At 36.8% G+C, this 14,923-nt stretch overlaps 1 protein-coding gene across 1 annotated transcript in view; it reads right to left on the reverse strand.

Moving 5' to 3' along the window:
• Positions 1 to 476: 476 nt before the first annotated feature.
• Positions 477 to 14,923, reverse strand: part of ING3 (inhibitor of growth family member 3) — a 28,513-nt gene continuing 14,066 nt past the window's right edge. The window contains exons 5-12 of the mRNA XM_005894411.2: positions 13,371 to 13,467; positions 11,392 to 11,463; positions 10,520 to 10,639; positions 10,099 to 10,256; positions 9,439 to 9,632; positions 7,503 to 7,695; positions 6,455 to 6,493; positions 477 to 2,926 (exon numbers count right to left, since the gene is read on the reverse strand). Of these exons, the coding sequence (XP_005894473.1) occupies positions 2,810 to 2,926; positions 6,455 to 6,493; positions 7,503 to 7,695; positions 9,439 to 9,632; positions 10,099 to 10,256; positions 10,520 to 10,639; positions 11,392 to 11,463; positions 13,371 to 13,467 (990 nt within the window). The 3' untranslated portion in view covers positions 477 to 2,809. The remainder of the gene's footprint in view (positions 2,927 to 6,454; positions 6,494 to 7,502; positions 7,696 to 9,438; positions 9,633 to 10,098; positions 10,257 to 10,519; positions 10,640 to 11,391; positions 11,464 to 13,370; positions 13,468 to 14,923) is intronic.

The raw sequence follows: 14,923 nt of genomic DNA on the forward strand, positions 1-14,923 counted from the left end.
AGCACTTACTAAAATACAACAATTACTCATTAACATGTCCATCCCTTCCCACTTCTTCCGCCCACCCCTCACACACACAAATACCTTCATCTGTGTAATCTCAACATCTAAATGCTTAACGTTTGATTATAAAAATGAACATTTTTGAGGATATTCTTTTTTCTCTTAAAACCCTCCTGTTGAAAGACTTTTTTTTTTTAATGTGAAAGCTGAAGGCAAACACTGCAATGTCTACACATTCAAAGAGAATCTTACCCCTTATGGTATATTAGACATTTGTTTTTCTAAGTCTAAAATAATTCATTATGTCAAGAAGACTATTGCTGAGGTCTAAGGACAAAGGGCACTAACATTGTACAAAACAAAGACGGTTAAAAATCTAAAATATGTGGAATTTGCTTTGAAGGATAAAAGACTAAAAAAAATGAACTGCCCTAAAAAAGAATGATTGTACGTTTATCAAACACTCAGCTTCGTTTAGGCATTTCATTAAGCCATTTATTGCTTCAAATGTGTCACCATGAACATTTTAATATACACTCCACAGCAGTAAGGCCTCAATTTTCACCACCTATAAACTGTGAACCCACATTCGGATTTTTCTTATGCCACCAACTGTTACACGAGTTTTGTACAACAAAGATTTTGAATGTGTATAATACCAAAAATGCTCATATACCCCTTGATGTAAATGTCACAAAGAATTATTAATAGTTGGCCACATTTTTTTTTCGATGAGGTAGTTCCATGTTTGGCCCATTATATAGATCTCAGATATTAACAGGTTCCACCCATTACTAAATAATTGCACAAAATTTTTGTTTACGTCTTTATACACACTTCAAAATATTCAACGTTTGAGCTTAAAATTTGTCAAAATGTTTTTCTGAGTGATTTGGTTAAATAGTGGAATTCACACACTGAAAGGGACTAGCTATAGCAGCTGGAAACAGGGATGTTCCTGACTCTGACAAGAACTTTCTCTTAAAATAAGGCTGTACATAAGGCTTTTTCCTTGAACCAATTCCTATAAAACAGTGAGTTTAGAAAAGTCATTATGTATAAGATTAAACAATACCATTGAGCATCCCCAGGCAACATGCTAATAAGCTAATTGAATACTACATTATATATTATTTCTTTAGGGTTTATAAAATCTCCAAGAAAATACTGAGTATCATGAAATCATGAGTACCCACAAATGAACCTAACTTAGTTATATGGGCTGTCCAGTTATAAAATTAGACTGCAGCAGCTCAGAACTGTGGAATCTCGAAGCTGGAAGAGACCTTGAAAATCCCCTATCTAATCCATACCCTTTTGGGTAGCATTGCATAGATTTTACAGTTTTCTATATAAGTTCTAAGAGGCTCATAAGTGGTTTTGATTAAAACATAAATCTGATGGGCCCAGTACATTTCAATATAAAAGAAATATGACATAATAAGTATTTCTAAAGTTTTAAGGATTTTTCTACCGACCAGACTCAATATTATACCTTAAATAAAACTTCCACTATGCAAAATTTCTAGTTTAAATAGCACCTGTAGAATAAAACTTTCAGGATTGCTTACAGACATCCTGAAGCTGGCATCACCCTGGTTTAATAAGGGCCAGAGTGACTAAAGAAGTGAATTAACTGGCATACCAACATGTGGTAAAAGCAAAAAGAGAACTGAATTTTAAGCTCCAATCCAAGGGGTCTCTCTACTTCAGTTTGGCCACAGTGCCTCAAGTCAAAACAACTATAATGATTATTTCCGTTCGTCTGCTGTAATTAGACTTCTTTCATGTCCCTTAGACTGAAGGAAAAGCCAGGGGGATCTTCTAGAAAAATACATTTGCATTTCACATTTACATAAAAATGTCTTTTCCTTATTTTTGTATCACAAATTCCAAGCATTATTAAAGACATAACAGATTACGCAGCATTCTGTGTCCTGGGCCTCTGTCCTTTTGAGATTATGAAAATTGGAAGTTAGTTGGAATTAAGAAATTTTCATTATTAAGTGTGTAAAGTATAAATACAAGTAATTTTTTAAAAACTTTATTTTAACACCTAATACAATTCCAATTTTAAGGATTACTTGCACAAAAAAATAAACACATTTGGTATAAAAATGTTATCACTTTAACACCCTTTCCCCTCAGCCCTCCCACCCCACCCTCATGAACTGCACTCTGTCTGGATGCAGAAACATATAAAGACTAATGGCCCAGATTCGTTTTTACCTACAGGAGTTTCTGTTTATGTACCCAGGTACTCTAGAGGACATCAGCCCACTTTATCACATGAACCATTTGCTTCAGCCCGCTGAATTTAGTTTCACAAAGAAACAAAGCTTATTATAAAGGCATTTAAAAAACCATTATCTTTTAGAAGCACTTTTTTTTGCAACCATTTATATACAGTGTTACATAACAGCTCTGGAGTACAGTACATGCAGCAGAACATACCTGTTGAATATAAAATACTTTTCTTAAAATCTTCATCGTTGGAATTCTTTGAAGTCTACATTATAGAATGCCCATTACTTGGAGAAAATGGTTGAGGAGTACAAATGTCTGCATACGTTGGCCACTGAAATAATCCAAGGCTAACTGGAGTAATATTTGGAGCACACCAGGAGTGCATAAATAATTTACTTACATTATTAAAATACAACCCATAAAATTTAAGTTCAAGATCTTATAGGATTGTCTATGTAAATCCTTTAAGTGGTTGCCTGCAAATGCACTGCTTCTTCTTTTTTTAAAGTCCTATATAAAATGTTGAAGCTTTTTTCTTCCACAAACGAAATGGCCTCCCTTATTTGTGCCGACTGCCTCTCCTCTTCATGGCAGCGGTGCACTGTGGACAGTACCATTTTCCTTTGGGGGCTTCTGTCAATCCAACACATCCATAATGGAACCATTCTATGGGGCACTAGAATGCAAAAACGCCAAGTAGTTTTTAGTAAAAGATCAGGAAGTATGTTAAAACATGCCCGCCCAGCAGATTAAATATTCATAATTAGATTGATGGAGACAGAACTTAGACATCTAGGAGATGGCTTTATAGATCATTTAGTCCAACTGGTCGGGTTCAGAGATGAGGAAATGGAGACACAAAAAGTTATATGCATCTTTGTTAACTCTGAGCTTCATGTAATCTACTCCCATAATCTTAAAATAATGAACACAAATCATTAATTTTTGTTAAGCTGGAGAGTATGTGGATACCAACTCACAAGGACAAGAAGTAAGATGGGTCTCTCACATAGCAGGTAAATGTATTTTAAAGATTTTGTTTAATATTCAGCCTTATTTATTTCCATGGAAAAGATGTGCAAAAAAGCAAAATGGCTGTCTGGGGAGGCCTTACAAATAGCTGTGAAAAGAAGAGAAGTGAAAAGCAAGGGAGCAAAGGAAAGATATAAACATCTGAATGCAGAGTTCCAAAGAATAGCAAGGAGAGATAAGAAAGCCTTCTTCAGCGATCAATGCAAAGAAATAGAGGAAAACAACAAATTGGAAAGACTAGGGATCTCTTCAAGAAAATCAGAGATACCAAAGGAACATTTCATGCAAAGATGGGCTCGATAAAGGACAGAAATGGTATGGACCTAACAGAAGCAGAAGATATTAAGAAGAGATGGCAAGAATACACAGAAGAACTCTACAAAAAAGATTTTCATGACCCAGATAATCATGATGTTGTGATCACTGACCTAGAGCCAGACATCCTGGAATGTGAAGTCAAGTGGGCCTTAGAAAGCATCACTATGAACAAAGCTATTGGAGGTGATAGAATTCCAGTTGAGCTATTCCAAATCCTGAAAGATGATGCTGTGAAAGTGCTACACTCAATATGCCAGCAAATTTGGAAAACTCAGCAGTGGCCACAGGAATGGAAAAGGTCAGTTTTCATTCCAATCCCAAAGAAAGGCAATGCCAAAGAATGCTCAAACTACCGCGCAATTGCATTCATCTCACACGCTAGTGAAGTAATGCTCAAAATTCTCCAAGCCAGGCTTCAGCAATATGTGAACCGTGAACTTCCTGGTGTTCAAGCTGGTTTTAGAAAAGGCAGAGGAACCAGAGATCAAATTGCCAACATCTGCTGGATCATGGAAAAAGCAAGAGAGTTCCAGAAAAGCATCTATTTCTGCTTTATTGACTATGCCAAAGCCTTTGACTGTGTGGATCACAATAAATTGTGGAAAATTCTGAAGGAGATGGGAATACCAGACCACCTGATCTGCCTCTTGAGAAATTTGTATGCAGGTCAGGAAGCAACAGTTAGAACTGGACATGGAACAACAGAATGGTTCCAAATAGGAAAAGGAGTTCGTCAAGGCTGTATATTGTCACCCTGCTTATTTAACTTCTATGCAGAGTACATCATGAGAAACGCTAGACTGGAAGACACACAAGCTGGAATCAAGATTGCTGGGAGAAATATCAATAACCTCAGATATGCAGATGACACCACCCTTATGGCAGAAAGTGAAGAGGAACTAAAAAGCTTCTTGATGAAGGTGAAAGTGGAGAGTTAAAAAGTTGGCTTAAAGCTCAACATTCAGAAAATGAAAATCATGGCATCCGGTGCCATCACTTCATGGGAAATAGATGGGGAAACAGTGGAAACAGTGTCAGACTTTATTTTTCTGGGCTCCAAAATCACTGCAGATGGTGACTGCAGCCATGAAATTAAAAGACGCTTACTCCTTGGAAGGAAAGTTCTGACCAATCTAGATAGCACATTCAAAAGCAGACATTACTTTGCCAACAAAGGTTCGTCTAGTCAAGGCTATGGTTTTTCCAGTGGTCATGTATGGATGTGAGAGTTGGACTGTGAAGAAGGCTGAGTGCCGTAGAATTGATGCTTTTGAACTGTGATGTTGGAGAAGACTCTTGAGAGTCCCTTGGACTGCAAGGAGATCCAACCAGTCCATTCTGAAGGAGATCAGCCCTGCGATTTCTTTGGAAGGAATGATGCTAAAGCTGAAACTCCAGTACTTTGGCCACCTCATGCGAAGAGTTGACTCATTGGAAAAGACTCTGATGCTGGGAGGGATTGGGGGCAAGAGGAGAAGGGGACGACAGAGGATGAGATGGCTGGATGGCATCACTGACTCGATGGACGTGAGTCTGAGTGAACTCCGGGAGTTGGTGATGGACATGGAGGCCTGGCATGCTGTGATTCATGGGGTCGCAAAGAGTCAGACACGACTGAGCGACTGATCTGATCTGATCTATTTCCTCATAAAGTAGAACAATCTATTTGTAATTAAAGATGTAAGGATCTCCCTGGCTGATTTATTTCCTCATAAAGTAGAACAATCTATTTGTAATTAAAGATGTAAGGATCTCCCTGGCTTTCCTTTTTTGGCATTTATCTATTTCTAGATATGCAGAGGAAAAGAATTCCACTGTGTAATATATTAAGCGGTTCTATACTCTGACAGAAAATCTTAGCACTCCAAAGAGCACAAAATGAGAGGGATCAGAGAGAGTGTGATGCGGTATTTATAGAAATATCATTCATCTTTTCCACCAAGCATCCCAAAAGACAGTTTACAATGTCTTCTTGGGACGGTTTTGCAGTCATCATGAACAGCCCACAAGTGGGTCTGCAGAGGGAGGTGGAAGGAGAGCCTTTTCTATGTGAACCGTGTTATGGGGAGCCTGGCAGGTCAGGGAAGTACACACTTCTGTGTGTCAACTCTGATCAATCTTCAAATTGCTTTAAAATTTTAAACTCTTATTATCAACCTTAGCAGCCTGACATTATTGATTAGCCCTTTATTAGAATTCAGGCTTCTGTCACTTCCCTGGAGGAAAACATGGACAAAAGGGAGCTAAGCAGTGTGACAGTAAGAAGGGAGTGGAAATTACTAGACAAAAATATTCTCAGCATTCAAGAAAAACATATCTCTAACTCAAAATAAGCTTCAAGGAAAGTAAACAGGAATTCTTTTCTTCCAAACCTTATTTTTTAATATCAGAAATGGCTCTTACTGGCTGACACCTGCAGAACACAGCAGGAAATACACTCTAATGGGAGGACAATAACCCACATCAGAAGCCTCACCTTTGCATCATTTTTCCTGAAAGTATTGCTCTAAAGTTCCAATTCTTCATTGTGATAAGAGAACCAAATCCTAGCAAACACAGAATTCTTTGGCAAAAGGGAAAAAGGGTGTTTCTAATTTTCATACAACCTGATGCCTTTTGAGAAATGTAATCTGCACATAAAACCATAAAATTAGCTTTAAAAAAGTTAAAATAGGGAACACATTAAGGGACACTATCTTATTTGGCGGAGGAATATTCCAGCCTTAATATAATTAACATTACTGCAAACCTGTTTCCTTAGACTGAGAGACACACTAAACAAAAAATATACATTCCAGTAACAATAAGGTGAGACCTGTTTTTTCATTCCTAAGTAGAAAAATTTAATACTTACATCTTGGTTATCACAGCCCACCATCTCACCATAGGATACCTAGTTAAAAGAAAATTAAATATTTTTATTATGACTATATTAACAAGCACCTAAATTCAAATAACTGTTTATGATACTGTAAAGAAAATAGAGGGAAATACACAGAATATACAACTGAGTTAAGAAACAGGGCATGTAGCCTTATACAGTTTATGGGTTTTTTTTTCTGAAGGATTTTTGGGGGCAGGGGTGTACAGCAGGATAACAGAGAAATTACATGCTCTTTGAAAGTCTATAAAAACTTGTTCTATAAACTACCTTGACAAAAGAGTCAATTTTTTGAGTGGCTCCTTTAATAAAGATTTTAAGTTTCTTTCTTGGTTATCAACATAAAGTTTTTTTTTACTTTTTCTTGGGTCATGTTCGGTCATATATATTTTTGCAGTCAGTAGTCTATTTTACTGAAACTTCTAAATTATCTGTTTATTACATGTCATTTCTCATTTTTCTTTTTGCTTTTCATCACTAGCTGGAGAGTATGTGGATACCAACACACAAGGACAAGAAGATGGGTCTCTAACATAGTAGTTAAATGTATTTTAAAGATTTTGTTTAATATTCAGCCTTATTTATTTCCTCATAAAGTGGAACAACCTACCTATAATTAAAGACATAAGGATTTCCCTGGCTTTCCTTTTTTGGTATTTATCTATTTCTAGATATGCAGCAGAAAAGAATTCCACTGTGCAATATATTAAGTGGCTCTATACTCTGACAGAAAATCTTAGCACTCCGAAGAGCACAAAATGAGAGGGATCAGAGAGAGTGTGACACAGTATTCATAGAAATCTCATTCATCATTTCCACCAAGCATCCCAGAAGACAGTTTACAATGGTCTTCTTGAGACGGTTTTGCAGTCATCATGAACATGTCTTTTTATCAGAAGCAGGAAGAGGATATAATAAAAAACCAAAGGTATTTTACTGGAGTAAAAAGAACACTAAAAAAATGAAACAGCTCTTTTCCTATTTTATTCAGATTATGCTTCTATAGACATCAGACTCTTACCTGATTACAAATGCAGTATCGTGGTTCATTGGGGTCATAAGTCCAATCAACCTGACTGTTGGAATCAGATTCTGGTACCACTGTTGCTTGTTGGGAAATTTCCTGTACAACAGTTGATGATGAAGAACATGATGACAAGGAAGAAGAGGAGGAAGAAGATGATGACTGTTGGCTTGAAGACTTGTTGTTGTTTCTGAAAAAGCAGTATCAGTTTTATTTGCTCAGCATCCAGAAGAACTTAATTGAGAGTAACTTCTAATTAATGGCATGAAATGAAATAACAGTAAATATACAAAATACTCTTTAACACTCAAGCCATCTGATAAATGGATGTAAAAGCACAAGTGTTTAGAGCAAAAAGAGCAACATTTTTCATAATAGCTTATTTTTGTTTCAGATTTTGTTTTCTGGAAAACAAAGATATTCAAAGGAAATTCTTTTAAAATATTTCAAAGTTTTTAGAATAAACTTTTAATCTGTTACTTCTTACCACTGTTTAAAGAGTAGGCCATCCTTTTAAGAATTAGTATTAGTTATGGCTTCCGTACAGACATTCTTTGTATTTTTAAGCAAACTGAATACTCTTGATTAGAATCAAAAATACAAACACATGGAAGCATTTGATGAAAATGATAACCATCATCTGACATGGGAATACTCACCTATGTAGAACATGAAGCAGAGTGTGTTAAAATCCACAAGAAATTTACCATTATACATATGCTAACAAATTTTAAAAATATGAAACTTTATCATCAGCGGTTATAATAAATTTGGGTCACTAAATGAATTTTTAGATATTTAGCACTTTTGTGGTAACTCTACATTGATCATTCTTTTAGAGATTCATCCACAGGAAGCAGAGGAACACAGAAAATATAACACTTACTGACAGAAAATATATTTAAAAATAAACTGATACAATTATGATATAATTCTTTTGGACTAGCAACTGAACTCTCATTATGTATGAACACCTAACACATGCAGGTACTTTGGAAAGATGGTGCCAAATGCTATTAAGTTTTCATATGTGTGCTAAGTCGCTTCAGTCATGTCTCATTCTTTATGATCCTATGGACTGTAGCCCATCAGGCTCCTCTGTCCATGGGATTCTCCAGGCAAGAACACTGGAGTGGACTGCCATGCCCTCCTCCAGGGGGTCTTCTGGAACCAGGGATTGAACCCACGTCTCTCATGTCTCTTACACCGGCAGGCAGGTTCTTTACCACTAGCGCCACCTGCAAAGCCCCTTTCACATGTATGCGTTCATACAATCATCCTAAGAATCGTATCTACAAAATCTAGGGATATTTTCATAATTTCAATTTAGGAGACATAATATCAAGGACTAAGACAATTTGTTCTTAATTAAAATGAAGACCAGAAAACACATGGCAGAACAAGGGGTTATAAGTTAGAAAAGGTTTCATTAATGGTTTATCTTAATGAACAAAAGAAAGCAATGAGAGGTCATCTATTAATAACCCCAATTCAGGACTTTAGAAAAATCAAGGTTTCTTAGAACTTTTTAAGGACTTTACCTCTTTCTAGGTAAGTCATTGTGAAGTAAATGTCATGTCTTCCCACCTCCCCAGAGTTCACCCTGACCCATTATATATATACATGCATGTGTGTGTGTGTCTGTGCGCTGAGTCGTGCCTTACTCTTTGTGACTCCAGCAGCTATATTCTGCCAAGCTCCTCTGTCCATGGGATTTCCCCGGCAAGAATACTGGAGTGGGCTGCCATTTATGACTCCAGGGGATCTTCCTCCCGACCCAGGGATTGAACCCGAGTCTCCTGTTTGGCAGGTGGATTCTTTACCACTGAGCCATTTGGGAAGCTGCCTCTGTTTACTACACGGAAGCCCAGCTGGATGCTAGGTAGTCTGCACACTCAGTAAAGGTATGAGCTACTATAACAATAAAACTTACTTGCTCTTTCTCCCACTCCTTGAGTCGGCTGTTGATGAGCTGGCGTTCTGTGTTAATGTAGTCATGAGCGCAGATGATGATGAATAGCCAGCTGTTTCCCGGGGCATGGAAAACTCTTTTCCCAGCTGAAAGTCATTATTCTTAAATGCTTCATAACTGGCCTTTAAACTTGATGTCCTTCGTCCCTCTTTCATCTTAAAAAAGGCAGTCATTGATATTATTAATACATATAAATATGCACATTTTCTTTTGTCTATTTACAGCATTATTTTGGCTTATCTAATATTATTTTGTTTTAAACCATTATGTTCATCATTGTAATTTAAGTTATTTTACATAAAGATTTAGGATCAGTTTTTACCCAGTTACGAGGTAACTACAGGATGGGTAACTTAATTCGGAATATAGATGATAGCCAGCACAGAAATGAACAAACTCAAGGCAACCTAAGTTCCAAGGCTACAGAGAAAGCCCTGGAACGGGAAGAAAGAATAAAGTATTGTCCCAGCTTTAAACATTAGCTATCATAAAACTAGGATTAAAAATGAAACTATACAATGCAAGAAAACTCTTTTTGTTCACATCAAGTTATTTCTGCTAGAGTCTGCCAAGGATTCAGACAAAACTTAACATTCCGTTTCTAAACCTTTTCTTTTTTACCTGAGCTGTAGCTTGAACTGCTTGAGCTGCTGCCATGGTAATTGCCCCCGCACCAGTTCCTGAAGATAAGGAGCCAATATTATAGGATGCCAGAGGTTGGGAGGAATTCACATTGTAAGCGTTGTTGGAAGCCGCCGTGGAATTATTATTTCGACAACCTGTGTAGAATTAAAGAAGGAATGAAAATGGTTAGACAGAACAAAATGTCAGTGAGCTTAAAATATATTATTTCTCAGCACAGATACAATGATTAAATTAAAAATTTCATGTCACAAATTTTCTTTTTTTTTTTTCTTCTTCTTCTTACGGTAGACTCTAACCAGGTAAAGAATCTGTATAATTAACCTTAAATGCTGTCATTCCCCTTTATTTTAATAAAAACCAAAAAAGAAAACAATCACATTTAAGATAATAAACTTACCTAGAGTATTTTCCTTAGAGGCATCTGATGTTAAGGTAGATAAAAGAGCTTCAGATTTAAACTTCTTTTCAGGTAAATGATCTGTTGTCGTATGGTGAGAGGTTGGGTTATATTTCCTTTCTGAATATAAATAAAGAATTCATGTGTTTTTAAATTTTAGAGAACTATGGGCAAGGCATAATACATTCATCTGATTATAAACCAAAACAACATTATGTTTTCTGAGAAGACAAGAGAAATAGAACTCTTTGTGCCACATGTCTTATTAACAGCTGACTGCTCAGACATTTAAAAAACTTCAGTAGCAAAGCAGCGAAGTAAGCCATGATGCATACTGGTTTCATATATAACATGAGAGATTTTTTTTTTTTAAACATTACCTACAATTTAAAATATTTTTCAATCAACTTTTCATATCAAATTGATTTGTCAAAAAAAGGCATCAATACAGTCAATCTAGTCAGCTAGCATCTGACTAAACCATTCATTTACTCACTAACTCAACCATTTGAGACTTTATTATATGCCAACAGTAGGCTAAGCACTTGAGAAAGGATGAAAAAGAACACTCCCTAGAGAGAAACAGGTTATTTGTATCTAGAGAGTATACCCTGCTGTTATTACCACACATTCTTCCTTTGAGAATGCCAGGGAAAACAGACTACCTGTTCCCAAATCAAATATGCTCTTCCCAAATGAAGAAGATAAATCTGCCAGTAGTTGCAATGAAAAACTGTATCTCACAAGATAAAAGAAACAGGAGGATATCTGTTTCTCAATCGGTTGTGCAGAGCTAATGAAAGAGAATATATAGATGATACAATGAATTTTTAATTGTTTTTAAGATTTTAGCTCTCCTAAATCAAACTTACTCTCCACTGGAGTATGTGAGTGAGCATGGTGATTGTTCACTGGCTGTGAAGGAGTGTCTAATTCCAGAGATCCTAAAAAACCAAAAAAAAGAGAGATAAGCACAGAGATACACTGCCATGAGATGTCACCAGAGAACTTTACACATCAATCAGCTACAGGACTGTGGACCCTTAACCAGCAGAGGACCAGCAAGCTCTGATGTCTATGCCTGTACCATTTTAGTCAAACACAATAGAGGGTCATCACTGCCTATTTTACCCTGCGCCAATCTTATCCTCTTTCTAAACAGTAAGTAATCCATTTTTTAATATTCACCTTTAAGTACAAAATGGGTCAAGGCATGCTAATGTCTGGCTAAGGAATTCACCACATTTGGTACCACATAAGTGGATGAATGGATGTTATAATTTCATTACTGATGAGACCTGAAAAACTCAACCTAGTGTTAACTGAGTTGAAGACCTTTTAATGGGAGATCCTAAAGTATCAGGTGATGGGACATTACTATAGGAAAGAAAATTCTTTGATCATTAAAATGATATGTGAATGTAAAGACTTCTAAGGGAAGTTAGGGATTTTGCTTGTGAAAAGTGATGCATAGATCTCTACCTCCAAGTTTTAAAATACTTTTAAAGAATGTCCTCAGTTTATCTTGGTCCCTTGAGATGAAATTATGGCAGGGCACAGGGTGGAGCAGTTTTCATAACTTGATCTGATGACTTTCATATGCTTGTGTCCTTACAGAGGATGCTTCATTAACCTCCCTGAGGTATTGAATAGGCATGGATTTACTGCTACTCACAGCTATTATCAGCATTTCAAGAAAACAAAACATTTTATTTTGTCTCAAGATACTTATCATCCTCAGATAGGATTCCCTTGGAATGAAGTATCACAAATAAATTAGATAATCATCTAAAGTGATGGACCTATTTTTGAACACAAAAATGCAACTATTGTACCAAGGATTCATGTGTGGTTGTGCCCTAGCTGACCTGTAGAGAGTATATGAATAGAGATATATGTAACCTAACACTCTAAAGAAACCTTTCATCCATGTGTAGAAACAGGTATATGTTCTTGCTACTGATATGCACCAAGAAAAAAGATGCCTGAACCTTTAGTTATATTATATTAGAAATCGGCCATAATACTGACTTGATTCAACTAACATTTAGTGAGTGCCTACTCAGGGCTTACCATGGCACCATCCGCTTTTATGGACACTGTCTATTTAGGCTGAAGAGCTAAATTCGTTCAAGAAACAGAGCTCATGTCTCCATTTTGGGGAAATCTCCTGAGTTAAACCCTAGGAATGATAAGAGTAAATTATAGCAGGAGATCAAGTCCAAACAGTCCAACTGCTGGGGACCAAATGATCCCACCAGGTGCCTCTGTCCACCAAGGAGCAGGATCTGAGAAGTGTCTACGGAACCAGTGTCTCCTCGGTGACCTGCACATGCATTGCAGAGAAACATGAAAATGGCTTCTTACTGAGAAGAGAAGTTTAGGAAAGACTTCTTTGAGAAAAAGAGGAGATGCTGAAGAACTCATTAAAATCTTTCTCAGTAGCACAACTGAGGGAAAGCTTTAAGGAAGTTCTTAACAAAAAATAACCACTTTCCTCAACACATAAGTGCCTAAACAAACCATGTAATGCCAGATGATTGACTTGTTTCTATGATGCTTGCATTTCTTTAAATCTTTGTTCCTACCATTCATCTTACTGGCATATGTACATTATTAAAAAAAGAAAATGACTTAATATGTTATCGTCATACAGAGTGAGTGGATGATATATAATTTCTCCAAGTATCCACAACCCAAACAGTCCAACTGCTGGGGACCAAGTGATCCCACCCAGGTGCCACCATCCACCTAGAAGCAGGATCTGAGAAGTCTCTGCAGAACCAGTGTCTCCTCGGTGATGTGCACATGTATTGCCCAATGGTGATGGAAAATTGTAAATTTTACTTACGCCTCTCTAGTATCTCTGTAATCCCAGCATTATCAGCTTCCAGCTCCATTTTAAATTTAGCCAGTTCCTGATCCAGCTTTCTCAAGTGTCGATCTACCTGTTTCAAAGAAGATCAAAGATAACCACCACAATTTGGGACACTATTAAAGTGTCAGTTTAATGAGGAAACCTAAATTTTACTTCTTTTAGTGCATCTGCTCTGGATCCTTGAGCAAGTCAATTAACCTACACTATAGGTTTTTATTCTATAAAATGAGGTTGCTAGGCTAAATATCTCCCAAGTCTCCTTGAATACATTTTAAGAAACCAGAATTGCAATTTGTCAGAAAATGTTTGGAGGAAGTAGGCTATGAAACATAAGCAAAGATGAGGGGTGGGTGGCATAGGAAACTTTTCATATATGCCTTGGGATTACTTTCAGCCTAATCTCCTCCTCCTTATAACAAGACCATCCACACTGCCAGACCATAGTAACTATTACTTACAGTAAGGAATGAAAGATCCTCAGTCTACAAACAAAGAGCCTCCTATACTTTACACATACATTTCTCTAAGGCAGAAAAGCATACCATTATACTTGTAAACATTTATGTAAAGAGTTGAAACAAAAAGGGCTTTTAGCCAGAAAGTTCCATTCTACAAAAAGCTTGGTCAAAATGGTTTTCTTGAAATACTGTCGCACTTGGTTAAGGTGGCAAAATTGTATATTCTCATTCACCTAGAGATGTTTGGACTGACTTCTGAAAATTTTATAATACCTCAAACTAACAACAAGTCTTCATTTATTTTTTTAAGCTTAATATTAAATATGGAGAAGGCAATGGCACCCCACTCCAGTACTGTTGCCTGGAAAATCCCATGGATGGAGGAGCCTGGTAGGCTGCAGTCCATGGGGTCACTAAGAGCTGGACACGACTGAGCGACTTCACTTTCACTTTCCATTTTCATGCATTGGAGAAGGAAATGGCAACCCACTCTAGTGTTCTTGCCTGGAGAACCCCAGGGACAGAGAAGCCTGGTAGGCTGCAGTCCATGAGGACGCACAGAGTTGGACACGACTGAAGTGACTTAGCAGCAGCAGCAATATTAAATATCTCGATACTTTTTCAAATTTACTGCTTTGAAGTCAAACCAAAAAAAAAAAACAAAAAAACAAAGTCTTGAAAAATATTCATGTCATATTATTAGCAATACCTTTTTTCAAATTCTAATGTCCCTCTTAATCACTGTCATAATTAAGAGTAACTTTCTTACAAATATCAAAATGTCTCCCATACATCAGAAGGCAAAAAATTAAGTAAGACTGTCAATGAAATAATGTGTATGTAAGTGAGGGGGTAGGGAAGAAGAGTACCAAAAGACAATCTGTGGGTGTTAGAGGCCAGGAAATGTGTTTGGTGCATTAAAAGGACTATGTTTTCTAGTCCTTGCTCAAACCTCTTGAGGTAGGCTAGTACTGTCTCCATTTCATAAGTGAAGAAACTAGGCTCAGAAAGGTTAAGCAACACCTGCAAATTCAATAGCTAATGCATTACAGAAACAAGACTTAACTC

The sequence above is a fragment of the Bos mutus genome, chromosome 4 (genome assembly GCF_027580195.1).
Source record: "Bos mutus isolate GX-2022 chromosome 4, NWIPB_WYAK_1.1, whole genome shotgun sequence".
NCBI lineage: Eukaryota > Metazoa > Chordata > Mammalia > Artiodactyla > Bovidae > Bos > Bos mutus.